This window comes from Platalea leucorodia (genome assembly GCF_965183815.1).
Source record: "Platalea leucorodia genome assembly, chromosome: 4".
Lineage (NCBI taxonomy): Eukaryota > Metazoa > Chordata > Aves > Pelecaniformes > Threskiornithidae > Platalea > Platalea leucorodia.
In genome coordinates, this window is record NC_138826.1 from 82,241,801 (window position 1) to 82,267,828 (window position 26,028).

Genomic DNA, 26,028 nt, shown 5'->3' on the forward strand with positions numbered 1-26,028 from the left:
ATCTTTGTTTGACCCATCTGTAGCTCTTACATCGAACAATGACAGGCAGCAAAGGTGGAAAACATCCAGACGGAAAGGTGCTCTCTTATTAGACAAGCTGATACAGTTAGAAAAGGTGGACGAGATTTTCAGCTACTGAATCTTTTCATCGATCCTTAAAACTTATATTAATGAGAAACCTGGTGTAGACCTAAATGGTCCATAGTTTACAGTTTTTGATAAAAAGCAAAACAAATTTTATTTCTTTTTAACATCTTTGGCTATAAGGCACAAAACTGATGGAGAAACTCAAATCACATCCAAAGCAGTCCTCTGCCTTCAGCTTCAGGGAAAGCAGTTCTTCTTCTAGTCTCGAAATCATTCATAAAGCTAACAAAGGAGAAGAGAAAGGGAAAACAATTATTCTCTGCAAGAATATCCTAAAGACTCTTTCAACTGATGAGAACAACAATCAGGAGAATTATTCCATTTAAAACAAAAACAAAACCAAAAAAAATATCCAGAAACACAAAGATTTACAGTAATATAGCGAAAAGATTAATTGCTACTCACAAACTTCATAGAGAAACTGCATTTCAGAGGGAGGAACAGCAATGAAAATAATATTTTTTTAATGACAGAGCCACTATGCTCTATCCATGAATTCTAAGGCATGACTGCCATTCATAGAGTTCTATTGTTATTAATAGTATGTTTATTTAAAAAAAAAAAAATCCAACTGTTAAAGACTTTCTTTCATTAGGAAGTAGCAAAGGACAAAAAATGCTATGAAATGGTGGTGGTTGAGAAGAAAGAAAAGATCTAATTCTACAACAGGAATAAGACATATTTTCTAGCATCCTACATCTTCATGTTGTCATAGAAAATATTCACTGCCACAATAAGAACAATAATGCTGGATTCCAAAAACTGTGGGTGTACAAAACTGACTCTTTGTTGTAATGATTGTCTTTGCATATTGGATAGAAACCAAAAGAGGGAACTGATTTAATGTAAGGAACAATACACTGTATTATACACTTATGTACTGCAGAGAAACTTACGGTTGTGGTTGCAACAAACATGTCAAAATAATAAATAAATCAATTCTATGTAAATTTAATTTCTCATTGTAATAAAGATAAATACAGGTATGCAGGAACATCTGTTTGCAAGAAAATTAGAGACAAAATAAAATCTATTTCTCCAGAAAAGGACAAAAAATGCTTTGCTGACAGGAAAAAAAATCTGGAGAAGAAATAAGCAAAGCCTTTCAAATAACCTCTACTTTCTGGGATTACCTGGTATAGCAAACCATTGTATTATTGGGTTGAAAAATCTGTTCACCTGGGTTAAATCATTCCTGACATCAAAACTGAACTCAAGTTTAACCATCAAAGCCAAATTTCATTTCTGCTTACTCAAAAAAGAACCTGTGGTTTAAATTATTCAAACTCTGCAGGAACACTGCTTCATACATTCAAGTTTAGAGTTTCAGAAAAACAAAAATATTCATGTAAAAATACAATGATGTCAGCAGCTAAGGGACTGGTGATGCAAGGAAACATAGGCTTATGCACAAGTTCTATCAAATAAAAAAAAAAAAAAAAACACCACCACAACTGTTCTCACGGCATGTGGCTTCCACACGTCTCTTCAAAAGGAAATCTGAAGGTTTTTAAAACATAAATTTGTGCTCAAATGCACACAAACTGACACAGATTTGTAAATATAAAAAAATTAATCTTCAAACTTTGCACAGAAATATCTGTAAGCTCAATAATTTCAGTAAGTAAATGTAATTACACCTTGTCACTGAACCTATATTCAAAATAAATGAGTATTCAGCAAGCATGCATAATTTAATCTATTTTATCGTACACCTTTCTAGAAGGTCCACTCTGATGTTTCTGCCCTTCTGAAATGTAACCTTCAAAGCTGTCTGACTCTAGAAGTGTGGTACCACCAAAGAGCCAGTGCACCACGACAAGGTAAATGTGATAAAACAAAGAACATATGGCGAAGGGAGAAACATCAATTTGAAATTGGAAAACAAACACAACCGTAAAGGTTTTCTAATCAAGTGGCACAACTTGAAGCATGTATTCAGTCTTTCATGGGGAATATATTGTTATGTCCTCAACTCTGTTATACCATCTTCCCAGGTCAGCATTTCTGGTTGGTAGTGTTTGGTTTTGATTTATTATTATACCAAAAGAACTTTTTTTAAGTCTGTATTGCTTTTTTTTTTTTTTTTTTAAATTTACTGATGCATACCCTTTCCTGTAGTTTATCCTAGCATAACTTGATCTTGGGGTTCCTTCTTTGTTGTTGGAATAAAGCCTGTCCCCCTAAAATTCTTACTCATTTCCACAGAAATGCCTGCCTCTCTTCCCTGACACCTCCCTCCCCACCCTCTGCATAACATAGGATATATTCTATTCCTTAAAACACATTCTTCCAATGTCACACTACTGAATCTCAGAGAGATTAAACATTCAGTATCCATGTGAAGCAAGGCAGGGACTTTTCAAATTGCAGAGTCAGTCCAACTGAGGGAGCTTGTATAAGATCTGAGTGGGGTCTGTATTGTATTTCAAAGGACCAGAAATAGAAGTTTCAAAAAAGTAAATGGTTATATGGGATTCTCTTTAGATTTCCCATAATTTATTTCTAAATCTCCAGATTCTCTCACTAAAATCTCTCCTTTGCAGCCCTTAGAGATGCAGCAAAATAAACGTAGCAATTCAGCTGTCATTGACTGTTCTCACACTTGAAGCGGAGGCAAAGAGCCTCTCGCGCAACTGTATTCACCCCTGTCGGGCAAACCTGCTATGGGAATGTTTACAACACAGAGCCATGTTAGAGGGTCCCAAGCCAGATCCAAATGAGCTAGTATATTTACGTAGAATAATTTAGTGCCTTACTGTTATAGTAGTTCAAACCCCAGAAGTAATACAGTCATCTGTGCCAGCTACAGACAGCAAGTTCAGATGGGCCTGTGTAAGACGGCAGGACTAAAAAGCCACCACAGAGCTGCCGTGTACCTCCGTCAGAAATGGAGATGTATCAGGTATCTACTGCCCAAAAAGCGCGATGCTTGGAAGAACAAGAACATTGGAAGCACAGCACAAGGCAGACAGAACAGGATCTCACAGAGAAGGGTTCAGGGATAAGAAGCCAGAGCAGGAGTTGAAGCACATGTTTAGACTCTATTTCCATGAGAAAGGAGTGACACAGATCCGATTATTCTTTGCATGCTCCGTATACATCATCTGTCATTTCATCAAAACCTACTTAGGCAAGGAATGACCATGTCTGGAGGCGAGGCTTGACCTTTGACAGAAATAAGGCAAGACAGCTGAATTTGGAAGTCAGTGACCCAAAGCCTCTCTAGTGCTCTACTCATGCCCATCAACATTTTTCAACTGTAGAGCAAATCTATCAATGCATAGGACGTGAATGCAATGGAACTAGGAAAGTATGAGAATATTAGCACTAGGTCCATCGAGCTAAGAAGACTCTGTCCATAGAAGATTAAGAGAAAACCAAAGGTCAAAGAACCACGTCACTTTATAACATCTGCGCAGGAAGGCAGCAGATTTGAAACTGATCATGTGACATTGCAGCATAAGAGAAAGGTGAACTAAGACACTAAAAAGACCATGTATGTAAGTGAAATCTTCTTTCCAGCTTTTGTAGCCAATTATACGTTGTGGAAGCATTTTTACTGACATCATGTTTGTATGCCAATATAAAAATAATTTATAAATCTTATTCATCAGCTTTTATTCCCATAGAGTTTAGAAACAACGATCAAATATAATAGTTACCATACTCCTTTGGCAAGATTTAGCAAGTAGAAATATTAAAAAATGCTTCCAGAGAACCTTTTTGAAAATTTCAGTTGAAGTATAATTGCAATAGAGTATAGAAGAAAGCCAGTTGTGATAGGTTGTACTCTACTTATGCTATATAGTTCTCCCACACATAAAACAGTCAATATAACCAATTAAATTAGAATAATTTTTTAAAAAAGTGTTGTTACAGTAACAGATAAAGGAATGCACAGTGTATTAGTTATCAATGCTTTATTATTGAAAACAAAATTGAAATTCTCTTATCTGGCACATAAACAATTATTTCTACAAAAAGGAAAGCCTACAAATCTGATAATTTATACAAATAACAGTTTTTCAAAAAATAAAATTTTAATTTAGTAAACTTGTCTTGTGCTCTTTTTTTTTTTTTTTAGCACTGTCTGCAATAATCCACCATAAATCCCTGAGCAGAGAGACATATTTTAAACATGTTTTAAATTTATCCCAAAAGAAGAAAGTTATCAAGACCAGACTTATATTAAAAAAATGTATTCAGGGACATTCTTGTTAAATTTATGCTAGTCCTTTTTCTTTGTTTTCTGTTTTTTTTTTTTCCAAAGAAACAAATAAAACCAGTTATCAATGCAAACATGACACTGCATCACAGGAGTGCTCCCCCTTCCCCCCTTTTGTGCAATGAATAAAAATCACTAAACAAGAATGAGTATAAGTTGAAGACGACAAATAACATAGTGAATGGTTAAGACCAAGAAGCCATCAAAGTTTGATGGCTGTTGAGCAAATAAAGCTGCAGGATACCGCAGTTTTATATTGAGTTCAGTTATAGTTACTATCTAATTTTTTTCTATACTTTTTCCAGAAAGTCAGTAAAGCGGGAGAATAAGTTCAAGCTACCATTGTATTCTAACACTGGTTTCAATGATAAAGAAGAAATTCAACTTTTGACCCTTCCATTTTGCTTTTCCAGCCATAACATTATTTGAGAAAAACTTGACACACTCCACAAAACCAAACAATCTTGCCCCTCTGGCCCTTCTGGTAGGCCAGTTGTAAACTTAGCAACTTATGGTATTTTAGCGAGCAAGAGGAAAGAAAAGGAAACACACACTACTACAATTTTTTACTATACTGACTTTGAAACAGCTACTCCCCAATCTATTTCAACACAGATTTAAAATCCAAGTGTAAGGGGAGAATGACCAAGAAGGTAGAGTAGAACTCAAGTGTCCCCTTTCCCATTAGGTACACTCACTACCACAAAAATTGCAAGGAAAACCAAATAAAAGAAATAGCAATACTTACAAACTGTTGTGTTAATGGCAGGTAACATTGCTGCAGTCAAGTAATAAATAAATAAATACAGCAAAGTATTCTTTTCTACAGTTTTGTTGGAATGGTGCTCAACAGTTAAAAAGCAAAAAAAAAAAAAAACCAAAAACCCTTTCTCAGTAATAAAGTTTTTAACAGAAGATCCTGAAGAAGCTTCAGTTCAAGGTGCTCTACCACTTTAACGTTATATCTACCATTATGAAAAGAACACTGAAGCAGATACCAACAGGTCATTAAATGAAATAGTAAATTTTCTTACAAGCAATAATACTTATTCCAAAGAAAGAAAGCAGTTAACAACAACAAATGGCCTGGAAAAAAACTGACTAAAGCTTCAATACACTGCAATTTAAAATAAATTATTTTTACATTTAAAAACCGAAGACTAAAACAGTAACTAGGCCAAATCATTCTGAAACAGAAATAAATTGAACCTCACCAAAAGCATATTTAGATATTCGACAGCTCTGCTGCTAGCACACGTCAGAATACAAACAGAATGCTAATATTTGGTTAGAATTTGAATAAGTAATATTTTTTAAAACACCACCACTGTGAAAACTAACTGGTAACCACCTTTACAGATTTCTCTTGATCTACACTGTTTTAAGCATGATCTAATCCAGTCCCTTCAGTTATTTGCTAGCCTCACCAATGTATAACATTCCCTTTTCTCCGAGTTGCTCATGAAGTCTTATTTGTAGCATACCCAAGCACTAATATTTTCAAATCTCACTTGGCTGAGTTATTGCAAAAACATTGTATGCAGAGTCCAGTTTAAAGTTGGTCTTATTTGACAGCAATGTAAAGAGAGTCAAACACATTGTTCTATAATACCAATTTTTTTTTCTTAAGATGACAGTCTGACCATACTCCTTTGATATCAGGGCAAACATCAGTCTTGCTTATATTGCTAAAACATACCTTTGGATTTTTTTTTTCTTACCACTCTACATACACATCTGATGTAGAATATGTGCAGTTCCTTGTTCATTCTGTCTAGCCCGCAGCCATTTGACTGTGTATCTCAAGAAAATTGCATTAAAACTTAACAAGCTGAAATAATATGCATATTCTCAGTAAACAATTATGAATGCTGTCATCTAATGACAAGTGACAGGTTGAAAAAAAAAAATTGCCATATAAGCTGTGAAACTGGTAAGCAAGTGGTCCTAAAGTGAGATACAGCAGCATTAAGACAAACTGCAAACACACTGGATTTAGTATACATTTTAATGAATTACAGTATCAGCAAAATACTTTAACCTACTATTACCACTTTTACTCCCATATGGCTTAGTGTATACTGTACAATTTTCCCTTAGCATTTCTATGACAGTATACATTTCAAAGTACCCACACAAAAGTGAGCAATATGGGATTTGCAATGATTTATCAAATATGCCAAAACACCTTCTCTGAAGTGCTATGGTTCTAAATATTTTCGTGGGGTAACAAGTCCTTCATGAATATCTCAAAGTCTCCCTTCTTCTATTTATCTAGCAAAAAAACTTAGGCCAAAAAAGCAGAATAGCTTCCCCTAGCAGCAATTAAGACCTCTGATCCTTGCAGTCAAGTCCAATGAGTTCTCTGATCGGACAACTGTGTGGAAGATCTAGTTCGTGGTTTTAATCAATTTAAGAAAAGAAAGTTCAGAGTATTCATCATCATGTTTTTGATGTCTTCAAACCTTGTTTCTCCATGATATTCCACAATTTGCGAAGATTGGACTGAGTGATGACATCATCAGGTTTAAGTTGAAGAGCAAGGAGGTAGTTTTCTTCAGCCTCTTTCAGTTTACCATTCAGATGGAGAATGGCTCCAAGATTCATTAGGGCAGCTGGATACTGGTACAAAAAAAAGGGAAGGAGAAATATTAGGAATATTTTCAGTTTTTCTCTTCAGACAATCTTCTTCCACTTAAACAAATTATTCCCTTATGTTTGCAGACTTTTCATGGAAGCAATTTAGCAATTTAAGCAAATAGAGATAACAAGAAAAAGTTTCTGAACAGCTGCTGTATACTTTGTGCTTTAAACAGGGCAAGCTCTGTTGTCTACAGACATAGACTTCTCTCTTTAATGAGAAAACACAGAACTCAAAGCTTTACATGTGGTGATGTTGGCATAGCACAGTTTCCAAGAGAAAATTAAAGTAATCCAAGAGTGGATTAAAGACAGGAATTTAATTTTAATTCAACCCATTGACAATAAAGAGTTTATAATCGTTGGGAATAGTTAACACATTGGAACTCATCCCTTTTTTCTCTTTGTCTTAATTATAACTAGTAGAAAATTCAATCTGTTCTCAGATGCTAAGGATGTTCAAAGGTCCTAGGATATCCATTTAGATTCACGCTGTGGCAATTATTTCTTAATGAACAATTGAATAAAATTAACAATGGTGGAAACACATGCTATTGTAACAGCAAGGATGTGAAAATTTCGTAACAAAAAAAAAGCTTCTTACTTTACTAACAGTTTTTCCATCTTTAGCTAAGACAAAATGGTTTTTCATCTTTAGATTATTCCGTTATGAAACAATAGGTTGTTCACGATAATTAAACATGCCTACTTACCAGAGTTAAAAAATATTACAAGGATAGAAAAGCAGATTTATGAAGCTGAAGAGAACAGTCTAACCTGCCTTTTTGCAAGTACCTAAGGTATTCGCATGTTAGTGAGAGCACAGTAAAGGCATCTGCCAAACCAGTACCTTGCATTTCAAGAAAAAGGGGAAAAGATATTATACAAAGTTCACTACGGTTCTCCCTCTTAGGTCACTATCATTTCCAATGAGCTTCAGGAAAACTCGCTTTTGAAGTCACACAGTTTTGCCTCAGAGGATAAGTGTTTCAAGACACCACTCACCAGTGTTCTGATCAAAATGCAATACTCAAAATGTGAAGCCACATGGAAACTCAGCTTCAGACTCCTGGGTGCGGGTGATGGTATACTTTAGAAGCCCTTCAGTGACAATAACTTCAGGAAAAAAAGGTAGGTAGAAGGCCAATAAAATATGCACTAGAGTTGGTCTCCCAGACTGACGTGGCAAGAAGAAGTCATTAGGACAAGGAAGACTTACCTATGTTCCAAACCTCTCCACTAGCAAGTTAAACTTATTACTCTATCCTTCCGAATCAAGCTTCAAACCCCACCACCCCATAATTCTTGTGTCCAAAACCTAAATTTTGTGGTGGAAATGTTCAGAAAATTCTCTAGTTTTATATCCTACAAATATTTCATATTTTTTCAGCTTTCCTCCTGCTTCTTTTCACCTATTAACATATGCATCACAAAAACGCATAAAGAACTACGACACATCAAATTTTCAGAACAACTGGCTTCCAGAGTTTCAAAATTAAGCAAAACAAAATGAGTTCAGCCCTCCCTATTGTAAACATCATAATGCTAATGCAGTGGAATCTGAAGATGTTATTTTTAGATTTAATTTTTCTTGCTTTACCCTGACAGATTATTTCTACCACCACTAAGTCAGTTACTTTGTTCTACTAAGAATCAAAACAAAATAAACAGCTGGATTTTATACAGTTTTCCCAATACTCTCCAAAATTTCCTCTTCAGTCATGTCTTGTACAGAGAAGGAAAACTAAGCCCCTGAAATGTAATCTTTGCTATGGACAGCACATATTGGCAGCCACATTATCTTAGCTCCACCTTTGCAGTGCCAGTCTTGCATACTATTTTATAATGGAATAATACACTCCTTAATTACAGAAGTTCTAGGTGCTAATGCATGTGATGCAAGTGAAGAATGATTGGAAAACAGCTCCACTGTCTAAATATCTACATATTTTATTCATTCATTTATTTTTAGACTTAAGATTGTTTGAGATAATTTTCTCAAATCATGAGTAGGATGGTCCATTCCCACTAATTGTGCTCCTTATTTGTCTAATAAGAGCTTTTTCACTGGAAATATAACTATGTGCACATGTTTGCATCTAGACAAAGCTTACAATGGATAAGCATTAAAAAAGCTTAAACCTAGAAAAACTCGTATTAAATAAGACACACGTTAAAATGTGCTCAGGGCTAATTCTACAGCATCCACAAACTTATTGTGTGGGAAGTAGTACAGTTGTCTCATATGGTTTACAGAATTCCTCTCCATTTCCTTCACACCCCCCTGAAAATATGGTATGTGTATGGTACTAATCAAGTACTCTAAAGAACGTCATATATATAAGACTATACGCCTAGCTAAGAAAACTCTTCTGCCGTGTCTTTAATTTGATATATCACTTTACTAGAGCAATCAAAAACATCCAGGAAAAAAAAAACAAACCTGCATGCCTTTTAACTGAACTTGAAATTTTCCAGCTTCTACACAGCATTCCTGATTTCCTGGAAACCCAACAAATTTTAGGCCATTAATGCTCTAAACAAATGTATCCATGGAAAATGTGAACTGATAACTCATTTCAGGTAGTGCTGAAAATTCATTCAGTCTCCTCCGTGCATCAAATGAGGAAGTGCACAGGATTTCAGAAAGACTGCTCCCTAAATTTCTAGGGTATCAGCCACCCCAATATCTATGGTTTATTGTAACAGTCAAAAGAATTTGGGGTGACTGCAAGTTTATACATCAGTGGCATTGCTCTCTGACAGCTATAAATGATGGTCTGAGGACAAGAGAGCAAGAGACATTTGCTATAGTTTTTCTTCACATATATTGGCTTTTATTAAAGACAGCTGATAAAACTTTTCAGTACGTTAACAAAGGCAGTCGGCAGCTACCATTGCAATAACATGGGACTTGTAGCACTGTATAACAAATGACACCACCTACTACTTCAGAGACTTGAAAGGAGAAACAGGCCTGCCTTCATTTCCTTTTGGAGACAGATGCTTTACATCGAAAAAAGCTGACTGGCATTTCTACTGGGGTTATAAATGCTGTCTTTTATGGTCTATTGGGAATTATTCCCTTTATTAGCATTATTATTGTGGTGCACTTGTTTCTTTAGTTGTTTTTTTGGGGGGGTGTGGGAGGTGCTTGTGGGGAGGAGGGGATAGGAATAACAGAGTAGTTAATGAATAACAAAATAGCAACAGGCATGCATTCAGTTGCCTGAGGTGTTTTAGGTTTACATTGATGACGATTCTTTCAAACCTTCTCTATGCTACCAAAATAAAAGGAGAGCCTTGGGGCATGCCAAGATTTTAACGTAAATTGAAGTCCTCTCTAAAATTAGAGAATTATGGAATCTCCAAATAATTCAAAATAATTCTGAGTAGTATTTTGGGATTACACTAATGTAACCAAGTACAACATTGGACCCACAAACAGAATGAGTCTTAGTGACACAGAAGATGAACTGATTCCTTGTTCATCATCTCTGGCTCCACATATAGCAAATGCCATATCAGAACAGTAGCAAACAGAAGATGACAAATTTACTCCTATATATGCCTAAGAAATTATGGAGAGAGAAACAAATACACAAACACTTAACCTAGCTCAGAAACACCTCTGGTGTGGCAAACAAGTATGAACAAACAACAGCACAAACAGAAGCAATGAAATCTGAAATTGTTTTCCCCAAAGCTCTGCTTACAGATGACCTTCTCTGCTCAACACCACAGAGGCCAGGGCAGCAGATTCTGAGATGAAAGTGCATTTTGTTGCTGCTGGGGTACTTATAAGGAAAATCGTGCCAATTTTTACTCCAGTAGAATCACAAGTGCAAGCTACATCTCACTTAGCCATTTTAAAAGGTCACTGAAAAGATGTTGCCAATATTCATTTTGCTCTTAATGAATTACTGCAGTGCATGATCTTGTAGATGTTTCAAAACAACCCCAGGACTGTTTAATGAATACTGTAATCAGCACGGCCAACTCATCAGAAACACAGAGGCTAAGTGTTTTGGTTTAAAACAGTGCAATTAAGGACACTTGTTCTTTTAAGGGTTCCTGTTGAGTAAAGTCCATACTTCAAGAAGGACACAAAATGTCATTCATCTGTGAATATTTCGTCCCAGCACTTCTAGTTAAATATGGGTGAAGAATTCAGATATTTCTCTTTGATAACTGAAGATACATAGGAGGTACAATGACTGAGTAGTGAAGCAGCAGAGCAGTAGTTGTAGAATGGCTCACTAAGTGTGAGAGCAAAGCACGGTGGACTACTTCATCTTATCAGTGACCACGGGATAATGTGCTGTCATGCCTTCTTTATCCTCCTACAGTGACAGCAAGAATTTTCACTTGAACTTTTATTACTGGTGTTATTGCTATAGCACAGCATAGTATCTTCTGAAGCAATCAAAATGTCAACAGCTCCTTTTTTATAACTAAAGATAACTGTGGACAACAGAATCATTTCAGGGGTGGCACCTGCTTTTGACAGACCTCACAACTTTTGAGTAAAACCATGACCTAGGAGTTGCCCCAAGATGTAAGCATACTACTTTAAAGCATGGGGGCAGGCGGAGAAGGTAGAAGGAGAGGCAGGGGAGGGACATGCACCAAGATAGTTGCTGCCAACTGGATCTTACTCTCCAATGCAATACACGGACAATACTGTAAATTCAGCAGTGACACATACAAGTAGACCTTTTTATAGGAGTGACATAGTGTTGCCAGATAAACCAAGTGCCAGTTATTCCTTCCAGAGCCTCATGTTTCTACCTGGTTCTCTATATGCTATAAGGCTTCTTAAGAACTGCAGTTTACTATGCTATGTCTGGTATTTTGTTCCAAACAGCACGTGAATCACAACTAAGACACTGATCTCCAGTAAGTTGGCTACGATGACAAGAGGAAATTGTCTAGGAACAGATAACTTGGTGCAAAAAGCATTCTGGAACAAGATGACAGGATGTACGGCAAAATATTATGGATCAGAGAGAATAAAAAAGCATAAAATTCAGAGTTGAGAGGGATTTCCTGTGTCATCAGCCAGACAGCAAAGCATTCAGTTCTGCTGGAAAACAAAAAAATCAGCATCTTTGCAAACTCTTAAAATGGAAGAATACCATGCAACTTTTCCTCTATGACAGTTAAGTACATTATTTAAATTGCAAGTCTGCTCATGAACAATTTCTGTAAGTATGCTCTTGTGTCGACAACAGCTTTCAGCTTAAATAGTGAAGAGGGGAAATGAAAAGCATTCTCCCTGAAAGTACTAATTTGAATAAACATTGCGAAGAGCACAGTTTCCATGGTTGTATTAGTCAGAAATGGACCTAAACATCTCTGCTGCAAAAGGAGCCTGCGTCCCAATCTAATTACCTTAAGACTGACTAACATACATAGCTATATAAATCTAACTAACAAGCCTAGGCTCTAGAGGGAACTGGATCCTTGGATTCAGTCATCATCTCTAAGAGTATTATGTTGTTAATGCTGATACAACCTTAGTTATTATTTACTAATATGCCATTACATAGAAAGAGACTTCATTTAGTGCTCTATTCATATTTTGTTCACCAAAGTAACAAATTATTAACCTCCAGGGAAGATAAACACCCTCCAGAAAATAAAAGTACATCAAAAAAGAAAACACACAAAAAATAAAGCAGATGATAGGAAAAACAGAATAGTTTCTGTTGAATACTGTTTATGTAACAGTCTCATGTTAGGATAATATCTCAAGTTAATAAGGCAGAAGAAAAGCATGAGTTAATACCTGGTCACCTTAACAACTGATGATACTACATAAATGTTAGGTCATGTATTTTTTTTTAATAATTTTAAAATAACTTTTAAATTACTTTACATTTGGACATTCATAGCAGATGACAGGTTAAGCTGCCTGGTGAAAGGAGAATATACATGGGAATTGTTTGTATGCATCTAATCTTGTGTGCTTTCAAACACTGGAGACTATCCTGTCTAAAATTGCAAACTACAGGATATATACATTTAAAAACAGAAATTAAAGAGTGAGGGAAGGGTTTTTACAATTTTTTTATATTTATGGGTGGCAGATGTGGGAGTTTTCATCCACAAGCATACCGTGAAATCATTCGGTTTGCTTGTAGATTTAGACATCGGCATCTTTAATGAAACCCACAGCTGCGAGTCGGGGAAGAGTTCTAGACTTGGCATGGGAAGGAAGCATCAAGCAGTCTACTTTGTTTCTCAAATTATCACATCAATAGGGGACATTTTAGCATCAATGTTCTCCAGCCAGTGGAGATTTTTTCCTCAACATCTTTTTCATCTTAACCTTCAGAGACTGCTCAGAGTTTTAAAAACATAGTTATCCAAAACCAAACAAGCATATGTAGATATATGTTACATCTTGCTTCTGAAAAGCTATCTACCATTGGCCTTTATATAAATACAGAGTATACCGTTTTATATATCAGGAAGATAACAAAAGCATGTGTTACAACTGGTAAAGGCTGCACATCATAACAGCAGCTGAAAAAGTCCCATAAAAATGTACTTACATTTGTAATTTCTGTGTGTCTAGATTTTTTTTTTCCCAGTGGCCATGCATCAGTTGCTTTGATTTATGCTTAAAAAACCTCCTAGTAATCACGGTCAGTTTATATAGAAACCATGATGGACATTTTTAGATAACATACTTCTATTACCATAATAAAAGCTAAACAGGAACATACGTTATGAGTATTTAATGTTATGGTTATATTAAAAAAATAATAAACATTTTCCAGGCCTCAAAGTGTTTCTAATTAAACTTCTTAGCTTTCCAGCTCAAATGTTGTCATCAGTATAGGATATGATAATCTTATCCAATTTTTCTAGCGCTTTAGGATTTCATTAAAAAAATCTTCAAATGACTTAAATTTTGTTCATAGGAATCGAACTGTGCTCTGATGTCTGCAATTTGATAATTTTAATACATAGCTATACTTATGGTATAAAACATCTAACTACTTCTTTACCTTATCTAACACAAGTATGCTGCATGCTAATTAGGAAGTCTGTAGTCCCAGCAAGTGAGAAACTTGCTGAATAGAAATGTCATCTGTACTATCATACTGACAAATAGAAATTGCTCAAAACCTTTCAGTAACAGAATTTTGTCCTATTAAGAAAAAGCAAGAGTTTTTTAAAATGGAATTCAATCTGTTAGTAAATGTATTTTCACATTTACTTTCTTTCTAAACCTTGGAAACCAGAAAAATAAATGGCTTTGAGTTACTGCCTAAAGATAAACCCCAGTTTTAATTTAAAAGAAATGTAAAGTGTTAAAAGGAAAATTAATATACTCTACTTCACCCAGCAGCACACATGCAGGGCTGATTAGAATAGCTGTTCATATTAACACAATCAGAACTGGCTAATCTTCACAGAAAACTCTAATCTAGAGATCATCTGAGATTATGATTACAATTATACTCACAGCATATACTACTAGGATTAAAAAAGTTCATTTTTTTCAATCAAATAAAATGTCATTGGAAATTAAAAATGACTGCTGAGAATGAATGCATCTTCTGTCTATTTTTGCTCAGATACTGATCAAATACATCGGTACCCAGAGAAGGTTGTATAGTTTTAAAAGATGCTAGTCACAAGGCATATGAAGTAGTGCATTAGAGCTTCCATTTTTGAGTAGAATAGCCAATTACTGAAATTTCAGAAGGAAAAAGTTTTCATTTCTAGCCTTGAAAAGTTAGCTAAGTTCTAATTAAGGAAATCTCAAAATCACAAGATTTCCAGTGTTTTGACTCAAGTTGTTCAGATAAATGTTAAATGTCAAACAAGGTTTTGCACTTTTGGCTGACAAGTGTAGTCAGATGAATTAAATGCTTGAGAACCAGATTAATATTGATATTTCTGTATGTTTTCCAAAACCATTTAGGTATTTGCAGTTGTAAGGCATAGCTTTCAGGCACACTGTGTAAACCATTATGCAACTTGACATACTTGCTCTGAGCACAAAGAATGAGAATATTGCTGATTTGTTCAAGGGTTATATCATGCACAATCACTATTAAGACAGCCCACAGAAAAAGTATGTTATTATAGCATTACAGAAACAGGAAAAAAGAAAAGACTAGGAGATTATTAGGCATTGTAGGATGTTTTAGGATGAATTTTAGCCTTCATTTCACTCCTCCATAGACACACTTTCTTTTGGCTAACTTTCCCTAGAACAGAATCAATCCTTATTCCTCTACTAGTAATAACTTCATTGGCAGGTAAGTACAACTGATGACTATGATATGATTTCCATAACAACATGGTTTATAAATAGTGTCTGAAGGTATTTTCAAACTGGTCCAAAAATGCAACTTCAGCATGTGGAAATGTTACCAAGGCAATTTTGCAAATAAAAACTAACTCCATAACTTTCCAAATAAATAACAAAACTCTTGAGATGATGTATTGTTCAAGGAACTACATTTTCATTAGACAGTAGACACAACTGAAAATGCTTGAAAAAATCTTGTTCATAAATATTTTCTTTTCTGAAATTTCTGCATGGAAAACTTTAAAGTATTTGCATATCAATCTTTTTTTTTTTTTTCCCCTTCATCCTTTTTCATCTGGCTCCTATCACTTCCATGCCTGTTGCATACTGCAAAAAGGTTATGGCCACACTGTACTGACTTCAGTTTTACCCACAGGATTATGAGAGCAGCTGAGAAAAGAGGCATATACTATTGGTCCTTTGCAAAATGCTGAATTACAGTGCTCCGGGTAATTCATAAGAATTCCTGCCTTACTTTTTGGCAGCCAGTAACCTGCAGGTGTTCCCTATATAGTATTTAGCAATTAGATCTACAGTACATATTAAAATTATTAACTTCCAGGCTAAGTGCAAGGATTTAATTTTGATTCTTGTAGCTTAAAGATTTTAAGGCTGTAGTTTCTAAAATTTGGTCTTTTGATCGCTAATAGTAAGATCACTGGGCACTAATTGCTCACTAGGCTTTTACAAGGTTGTGACTTGTAAAAAAATAAAACTACTTTCTGCTAGGCCAGCCTTATTTACCACATCTGATCAGTGACACATATGTTTATAGTGCTTTGTGAGTAATTAATATCAATAATAGCAAGATGTGTTCAGTGGTAGATCTACACATCCTACTCTGAAAGGTTGCACTTGATACTGCATATACCAATAACTGCTGTTTATTGAACAGAAGATTCTGTACTCTTGAAACTACGTTTTTAAGAGATGCCCACAGGAAGCAGCACTGCAAATAATATTTTCATTTTTAAAAGGGTTTAATTAATTATTTCTGAAGGCACGAGAGGACAACTAATATTTGCAGGACTAGCACCAAGAAATCAAAGTTCAATTCCTGCCTCTGAAATTCAATGTCAAAGTTACCCATGAAACCAGACGCTTGCTCCAAGCTGCCCCAGAAAAAGCCCTCCATGACTGGAGCAAACTATAATTCAGGGCCACTAGAATCGCTATGCAGTTCTGCAGTCAATGGCTCAGGTTCATTTGCCTTCTCATTATATATTTTCACTACACATACCACCCATTCTTTATGAACACCACAGAATCCTACAGAAATTAACTTTAGGTTAATGCTACTGCCTACCAGCAGTCTTTTTGTTAAAGCTCATTTTTCCCCCCAAATCAAAAGGTTTGCCTCCTGTGAAATTTCTATAATCTCTGTTCAGAAAGCATTTTCTTCCTCTATTATGGGTAAAACATCCAATTTGTGAACAAAACAGCAAAAAACTCCATCAATGCAGCTATCAGAACAGAATTTTTCAAACAGAATTAATGAAGGATCATGTATCGATCTTTCAAAAATGATAAAAATGATAAAAAAATAAGTCTGATAATTTTAAGTGTATTTAAATGCAGTTAGAATGTGAAGAAATGGAGTAGAGCTACTAAGTTACAATAAAATTCCACCAAATAACTCCACCATAAATATATCAATCTTTTACTGCACAGAATCTAAGCGACATACAGCAAACCTTCATATGGAATTTAATTTAGGGTTTTATTGTGGATTTTCTTTTTTACTGTTGTTGTTATATTGAAAAAGATTTCTATTTTCTTTCACGCTGTAATTGTTTTCAGTGAGTTTGAGGCAGCCAGATGCTGAGGCAACTGGCACTATTACAAACCATAATGTCAGATTAAAGTTACTTACTGTTACAGGAAGACAATCTTTACTGGAGCACCTGAAGAATTAGTAAAACTGCCTCAGCTTAGTAATAGAGCTGTTCATTATATGGAAGACATGTTTCAAAAGGGCGGGTACACTTGAATGTGTATTTGCTCTCCAGTAAAACTGACTGTGGTAAATAGAATCATGTAAATGCAATATGCAGAGCTGACCACTATACAGTGGTTCTGAATGCCTCAACAAAAAGGGACTGTTCTTTGGGGGAAATGAAAAGCTATCCATCCCCTCCTCACTGCATATTGTCATTAGCAGACATCTGATCTCTAGACTGTAACTTTCCCAGGGAAAAATACATTCAAACTGGTACTGGAGTTACTCTTAAAGACAAATTCCAAGAAAATTACTTCAGCCAGACACCTGCCACCATCCCCTTCCTAGCAGTCTGCGAACATATAGTTCTTCTCATGCAGATCTCAGACCGAAACCAGCCTTATTGTAGGGCATTTTCCCTCTATACAATCACTTAGATACATCCGGAGGTGTGGGAGGGTGGAGGAGACTACCAGTTGCATCAAAATCATCTTGTGAAACAGAGACGTAAGTTCTCCAGAACTTGTGGGGAAAAAAAATTCTAATAGGATATGCCAGCCCACAACTAAAAATCATTCCTAGAATGAGAAATACATCAGAACTATAGTTCAGGAAGAAAATTAGGAAGTTATTTATTACAAAACATCCTACTGAGAATGTACTGTTGCTGGGTTTATTTAATGAGCATTAAAACCACTTCCTTATCAGTTCTAATTGCATAATAAATTCCTTGCATTGTTTCAAGAATCAGCACTAGAATACTCTATTAGGAAAAACCTTGCTGGATTCTCTTCTAATTGAGTTCAAACAGATGGTTTAATTTCTGAAATGTTAATCTACTGCTGTGAGTTCTATATTTCATGGCACTTTATTTTTGATTGACACTGAGGGCTACATTTACCAGGCAAAGCCAATCTTGCACTCTCCAGGAACCGAGGCAGGCAGCATAGTACCCCCTGCCATATTACTATCAGACTATCAATCACAATCAAGTGCATAGGTCTATCCATGATGCATCATCTTCACTTCCACAATTTCAGCAAAGAGACTGTATCTTTACAAACTACTGCCTCCCATCATCGCAAAGCATGATTCCTTTTATTTAAATCAATAGTACAAATCTAGGCTGTGACTTCCTATTAATTAGTTTTGCAAACCTATTTTTTGAATTATTCAGTAAGTGAACATCATAGTTGCGTACAAGCTGTTTCACAGTTATTTTCATAATCGAAAGTAACCATAGAAAAAGAAAAGTTATCTTTCTACTAAGATGTGGATGAAAAACACTGAATGAAACAAATCTGCACCCCAAGAGACAGGCTTAGTTGACATCACATCCTTTTTTCTTCAAATAATTTTGATGGTAGACTGAACATATCTATATATTAGATAAAGACTTTAAATTTGCATAATGAAAATACATATAAAAAACAGAAAAAGAAATGTGAAGACACTAAGATTTCTATTCGAGCTAACTAAGGCACAGTCCTACAAAATTTCTGAATCAAGGTCTTGACAATAAAGTAGCTCAAGTACTATTTGGTATGAGAATTTCTTGTCCTTGGAGAATTTACGACCTATCCATTGAGAATCAATCACCTGATGGGATCAGAAGAACAGTGTTCTGTATCTATGTAGGTGCCTGGAGAGAAAACAGAACCTATACCTTAATATTGGGTGATTATCTTCTTAGGAAACATCACTGAACTAATAATAAACATGCATGATTTTTGTGAAAACACGGTCTTTTGCTTTTTGGAGATATAGTCACATAAACATTTTGAACACTGTGGGCAGAGCCTACCATGGGAAATGGGTGCATAAAACAAAATACTCTGGGGTATTTTTTTTGTGAAGAAAAGACTTTATTAGCAGCTCCAAGCAGCACAAGGGATTGCCACCAGACATACTGAAAACCTTATATGACCTATGTCCTAAGTGAATAGTGCATGAATTATCAGAGAGTTTCTCTCAAATTACATGGTAAGCATAAAATTACTGTTTCAACAGTTCTTGGTAAGGTAATTGATGATTTAATGAAGACCTAAAGGTTAATTAAATATGAAAAGAGGAGTTAGTATATAGTTGCTTATTCCCAACATTTGTTCCCCCCGTTAAAGAAAAGCATGTCTATACATTTTACAGTTCATGAAGATGAATGACTCAGAAAATACATTACACCAATAATTAGACTGTAGAAGGATTAATATTTATGGGAAATTTGTAAACATTTTCATAGCTAAAAATGAAACGAAAAGCACTCCAAATTACCATGACAACAAGTTTCTGGCTTACTTTGCAGAGTGTTTCTGTCTATGCAGCTTACTGTTTTAAAAACTTTACATTAAGAAGAGTTCGTAACTGCTTGCATAATTTCACTTGAAGAAATCAGGAACTACAGAGCCCAATTTACCTCTCGTGCAGGAGAAAGAGAAGCAACTAAACAAGTCAGTGGTGTTACTGCAACGCAACATCTATGTAAGCAGAATAAACTCAAATGTATTTTCATTTCAGTCATTTAGAACTTGCACAGACAAAATACTTCTGTATTGATTAAGATATCAGAGTACAACAAATTATTCTAGATGGGAAATGTACAGCAAAGGCATTTTAATTCAATTCCAAAGCTCACAAATTACACGGAGTGAGCCAATTGGTCTCAGATATTTGCATATTTAACTGCTTGTATAATCAGAAGAAGAGAGTACAAATGAACTCCCCATAATCTAACCCTCACAAAACTGAAGCTGAGAACTGTAATGACATGATTTCCAGCTTTCTCCCACACATTTTACAGGAAGATGAATCACAATATTGAGAACCAGCTTTAAGTATTCCATAATCACCCAAAGGCATGTTCAATCTTTGCTTTCACAGAGCCGCTGCAATGCATGAGAAAACACACGTAGAATTTTCTGGGGTAAGGCTATAAAATATTCTCATGTATTTCCCAAAGGAAATTCAGTGTTTTCCACAGCTGAGTAAATTGGTTTTCAAATTATACAACTCATCCTGATATTGTGCTTCAGTATTACAGGCAAATATCCCCATTCCAATAGCCTGTGTTCTTTCTTTGTCCACTGATGGAGCTCATAGGGATGGGAAACACTATATGGGGTTTACTGTTTGGTTTGTCTGTTGTTTTTTTAAGGTGGGAGGCACTAATCTCTGCTGAAGTAGGAATACTTTACGATTCAGAACAACGGCCTATACACAAGCCTGTCTTGAAGCTGACAATTGTGCACAACAGAAAAACTAAATGTGTCTTTAAAATATTTAGGAGGACCCTGAACAAATATAATTTCATATATAGAAAGATAACTTTTTTTTCAAAAGAATAAACACAGTTTTCACCAAATAGCTGAACAGAGGTAACGTATCTGCCTTGTACTTAGCACCAGACAAGAAGGATGAACTGAGTATAAGGACCTGGAAGGGGTGAAGCAACAAGAACAGCACCACAACAACAGCAGAAAATTCAGCTGGGGCCCAAATTAGATTTAAAAAGCTTTCCAGCTCAGAAGGGGCAGAAAGAGTAAACTCTATGTGAAGAAGTGTTGCTATTTCTGTGCAAACACTGAAGAGCCTTTCTACCTGAAATGAAGGGCAGCTTGCATTCAGTTAATATTAATTGTCCTGATTTTCTCCATTCTGCACAACCTTTAGGCTAGGTCAGCCTTCTGCTATGCAGTCTGAAAAATGTCACAGATAATCTGATATAAAATCTCAGAGTTAGTCTTCTATTGCCTGTCAATGGGGAAAGTCTACCCAATTTACAGTAACCAAGAAAGTGCTCTCATACTTTTGAGATCAGAGAGTGGTGTCCTCTTTTCTCTCAGGGTGTTCCACTATCTCCCCTCCTAGTGGAGCTGATCCATGCCTAAGCCTCCCACCCCCGTATCTGTCTGAAGTCAAACTATTAAAAGTACGCCATCTGGAAATACAGTTCACATCAGTCATTTCTACCTTCTCTTTAGGAAGCCACAGTACCCTTTTTAGTCCCTAAAAGTCCTGCATGCCCTATAACAATTGGTTCACTCTTTAGGAAGCAATAGAGCAGGAAGAGAGGAAGAACTGGATCCTGGGAAGTTTTCTTATTCCTCACACCTTCACCAGGAGAAAAGAAAGGAGGCATTTTCAGGAGGCCAAGAGTGCTGCTGGGCTGGAAGGAATCCACAGCCATTCATAACATTGAGGCGGAAAGTTTGGCACACTTGAGAGGAAGCCTTGAACAATGCGAGGCTTAACAGCAGCTGGTGCTGGTAGAGGGAAGCTGGGCAGCCCTGACACAGGGCAGGAGAAGCTGGGAGCAGCTCGGAGGGCAGGCAGGCAATTGGCAGAAGCTCTACCTGCCCCACAAGGCTCACTTTTGTATTTTCTGTAAAAGCAGATAGAAGTAATGGAAGACAACTGAACAGGTGAATCTGCTGGATGCTAACTACCTAAAAATACAGCTCTGTGGTCATTCCATGGCACCAATACATAAAGATAAAAGATTGCCATGTGTTCATTACTTTGAATAAACAAGTAAACAGACTGAAGAACATTTTAAAACAAGGATTCTCAACTAGAAAGTGTCATGCTTTACTGGCAATAATACATGGTGTAAAAATCACATATGTACTGTTTCTTTAGACGACCATGTCAGCTTTATCTGTACTATGCTCCAGAAACCAGGAGTACGATGGCAAGACACTCCAGTTGGGTTTGGATAACAGGGACTAGGCAGATCTGCTCAAAATTGCTGCAGGAGCTATAGATTCATCACTGGTGAGAGATCTCCAGTATCCCTGGAGCAGTGTGAGGAGGACATTAGATCCAGTGAAGCGTGGAACAGTGCCAGTTTTTTGTCAATTGAGGGTCAGCTGCAGACAATTTAAGAATCACTGTTAACCCATCTATTACTGTCAGCAGCAGCAGAACTAACATAGCAGGAGCTCTTAAAAGCTTTGTGAAAATTCTCCCTGGCAATAACAGGACTTGCCCTTAACGAAGCTGGCAAAATGCACTAAAGCTGTCTCCCTCACAATTACTCCTAGCCTGGTAAAGCTACATGAGACAATTACTGAACGCTCAGGAGAAAGTCAAATAGGGAAATTTGGCATGGAAAAACCTAAGGAAAAAATACATAATAAAGCAGATCTTGGTTACATATGTTTCAAGACAAAATACAACATCTACTTTATTTTTTAAAGATATATGTACTATCAGAAGTACATTCACTTTTAGAGGTCTTGCCATGAATAAAACCCATATATTATGAACACTTTCCGTAAGGAAGCACTGAAAGCATGTTATCTATAAGGTGGCTATAAAAATACAGTCAATTATCTGGAAATCACCAGGATTCTTCTTTCAACTGTTAGACAGCTCAAGGTAAAGCTTATTGCAAGCCTGGAGCCTTTGACATGAAATCTGTATTCCAGCATTGGGGAAAAAAAAATAAAAGCAGCACTTGTAGAAACTGCTTTTTAATATGATATTGTGTTAACTGATTACATAAACCCTTCAAGTCAAGAAATGGTTTAGTCCCCCACATCATGATTAAACCATCTAGTGGAAATTGTATTTATTTTGCTTATAGGTACATTTCTCCTTTCCCCCTCATTCTATGTGTGTGTCTTTATGTATGTTGTTACAGTAAGACATTTAATCAAGCCCTTTTGAAGTGGTAGAGTGGAAACAGCTGTTTCTGACAATGTGCCGATGACATGGGGCTTAAAGCTGTCATGAGCTCCAGATTGCAAGCAGCACTAATATGTGGTTGGGATGGCAGTGACTTGCAGGTCACGGCACCTCCCTGAGGAATGCTTCTAAGCCAATCAGCTCAAGGTGGTGGCTCAAAGTCTTAAGGCTCTGGTGAGCTCTCTTTCATTTAATACTCTTGAGGTCATACTTCAAAGTGCCCTTTCTTCTCAAGAGCCATTGGCCATATGTGGGGGTTCTAGAGCAGATTTTTAAAGATTGGCTGCTTCAAGTTCAGAGTTAAAAAATTAGAAATGCAGTTCTATTACACAAATAATGTCTTAGAAGTTGAATAAAAGCTGAAGCTTAAGTCAATATCTCACATTCTTGTAAAGAATGCAAATTTAAAGAGAGTTTCTGGATGACTGGTTTTTCCACAACAAAGTGAGCTTAGAGCTCACATTTTAGAGTGCCTAACAACTTGTTAAAACAATTTCCTGGTTTGTGAACATTACAAGATGTAGGGCACCTAGAAACCATCTCTGAATACAGACTTTCCTCGGCAATACTCCCACTCAGAATAATTACTGCATAAATGTCTTGCTGTCCAAGAAACTTACACTTTCATTCCTTCATGCAACTGAATTTCTTAGAATTAGACTACTGTGATTAACATACATCCAAGCCAACACTGCTAGAGTAAACACATATGTGCTTCTCACTGAGAAAGCTCTAAAATGATTTTGTTTTGATCATGGTAAACACACAATATGGGAATGCATTTTTTGGAAAGTATTCAAAAAGATCCAGGGTCTAGGGAAGCTAATCTCTGTAGGTTACCTATAGAGTTGAAAGAGGAAAAGAGAGTCCTGTAAGAAATGATTCATAGCAAATAAAAGTAGATTCCTTCCGAACCGCTTCCTGGATTCCTCTCTCCCCCTTGGCTCTCCAGGGGAAAGTCAACTCTGTGAAGCCTATTTGGAAATAAATAGACATAATCTTGAGAATGCTTGCTTCTTCAGTGAAGTTTAAGACAAATGATTCTCATCTCCACAGCAGCACTATATTCTCCAGAAAATACTGCTCTTCTGAAATTTGACTGGAAATTACTTTCATAGAGGATGAATACACACCTACTGCAAAAAAGGCCAGACATGAACATTATTAAGGAACAGTTAGGTCTAAATCTGGAATAATAATAATAGCCAGATTTGTTTTTTCTTTGCACCCAAGCTGCGGTTCAGCTGGTGCTGCTATTGTACCAAAGTGTTTTAATTCTTTTACACTGTGCAGAATAAAGGTGTATCCAAAAGCAAAGATGACATTCAAGATGTGGATATACATTTCAACACACCTGTGCTGTATTCAGTTGTTCCTTTACTGGGTATAATTTTTTTGCAAATATATTCATTGGAATAAAGCTTTTCGGGGAGAAAATAAATGGTAGTTTCAGTATTTTTCAGTGCTCTCAGAATTAGTTCAACGATGAATGAATCACCCCCAATACTACAAAAATAAAATCTTTCTATGTTTGTTTTCTTAAAAACAATGGCTTGCACGTTTCAGAGAAGTTACACTTCTCATGTAACTGAATACTGTTTTTCTGGGGACCTTTTTAGCCTCCTTAGTCACAACTCTTATAAAAATGGATTAGTTGAATGAGAAAGTGACTCAGACATGAAGGCATACTGGTTGCTCACTGTTGTGCCCCAATCTTGAGACGCTGAAATAAAAGAAGGCTTTCTTAGGAGACAAATGCAATAGTGGAGACTGCTGTCTGGAAAAAATATTGAAATAGCCAACTAAGTAGGTCTGAAACTTATAACTCAAATGGCCATTTAAACTGGACTTGTGCGTAGAAAAGCTCAGCAGAGCAGCTTCTGGATCCAAAGGGCTTATACATTGGGGAGCAGGTGAGGAAGTACTGCATATGAAGTATTGCTTCGTTCCAAAAACAACAGGAACAGTTGAGAAACCAAAGAAAGGGATGCAAAACAAACACAAAGCGAGAATGCTGAGAATAAAATTGTGTCATGAAACCTCAGTGAGCATATAAATTCGCTAACAATCAGTAAAAGATTGTCTGTAGTATTACTAACATTTCTTATTGCTGCTAAGGATGGTATTTTATGGTAGTGATATCAGAGATATGACAAAATATATAATATTTGTAAAGAAAGGGATGCAAGAGAATGGAAATCTGTGTTTTGTTTCAGGCTGCACTAGCTGAAAATCTCTCAGGAGCTAGGCACGGGTTTAATTCTACAGAATAACTGATAATGTAGTTGTCTTGGTACAGTGAATAAGAAAGGAGTTGGTAATAGAGAAATGGATCTTCAACTCAGGATCTGGAGGAGTGATTGGGGAACCACAGGGGAAAAAAAAAAATCATGCTGAAAAAACAAGCAGAGACACAGTTTACTTGGGAACCTGATCCAAAGTTCACTAATGTCAACAGGTATCATCTCAAGCACCAGAAGGGAGTGTTAAACATATGCTTTTAGCACTTAATTGCTGTAGGAACCAGGCTGATCCACTGCACAGAATGAGACCTCAGCGCTGCCACAGTATTCTCACTGAGAGGGAATTTGGGAACAGATCTCTTAGCAGCTAATATTAAACAGGAGCACACAAATATACATATACATATGTGTGTATCTATACGGAACTCTATGTATGCATGCATCTGTACATTACATCACATTCATACATCTAGCATTTTGAATTTTCTACAAAGAAATGTTTCTAGATCATTAGTGATGGATACAAAAAAATAAAATGAAAATCCTTCAGCACTATATTTTGCTTAAGGATATCTCTTTAGCATCTTGACTCACATAATTTTGATGATCCTTCATATTCATAAGACAGTGAGAGGATACACAGGCTATATGCAAAATAACAAATTAAACTGTGGGCATTTTCAGGCTGTGAGGATGGTTCCTACACAGCTCTGGACTGGGCCGCTGCTGTCTCTCAGACAGTACCTGGGCACACACTGAGAAGCCAGCTGGATCAACACTAGAGAATAGTCCTGGGCACATTTAATTTACC

General features: G+C 36.2%; 1 protein-coding gene across 1 annotated transcript in view; it reads right to left on the reverse strand.

The window, feature by feature from the left end:
* Positions 1-6,667: 6,667 nt before the first annotated feature.
* TMTC2 (transmembrane O-mannosyltransferase targeting cadherins 2) overlaps positions 6,668-26,028 on the reverse strand; it is a gene marked incomplete at its 5' end in the record, with an annotated part of 259,069 nt that continues 239,708 nt past the window's right edge. The window contains one exon of the mRNA XM_082308903.1: positions 6,668-6,997. Coding sequence (XP_082165029.1) covers positions 6,818-6,997 — 180 coding nt within the window. The 3' untranslated portion in view covers positions 6,668-6,817. The remainder of the gene's footprint in view (positions 6,998-26,028) is intronic.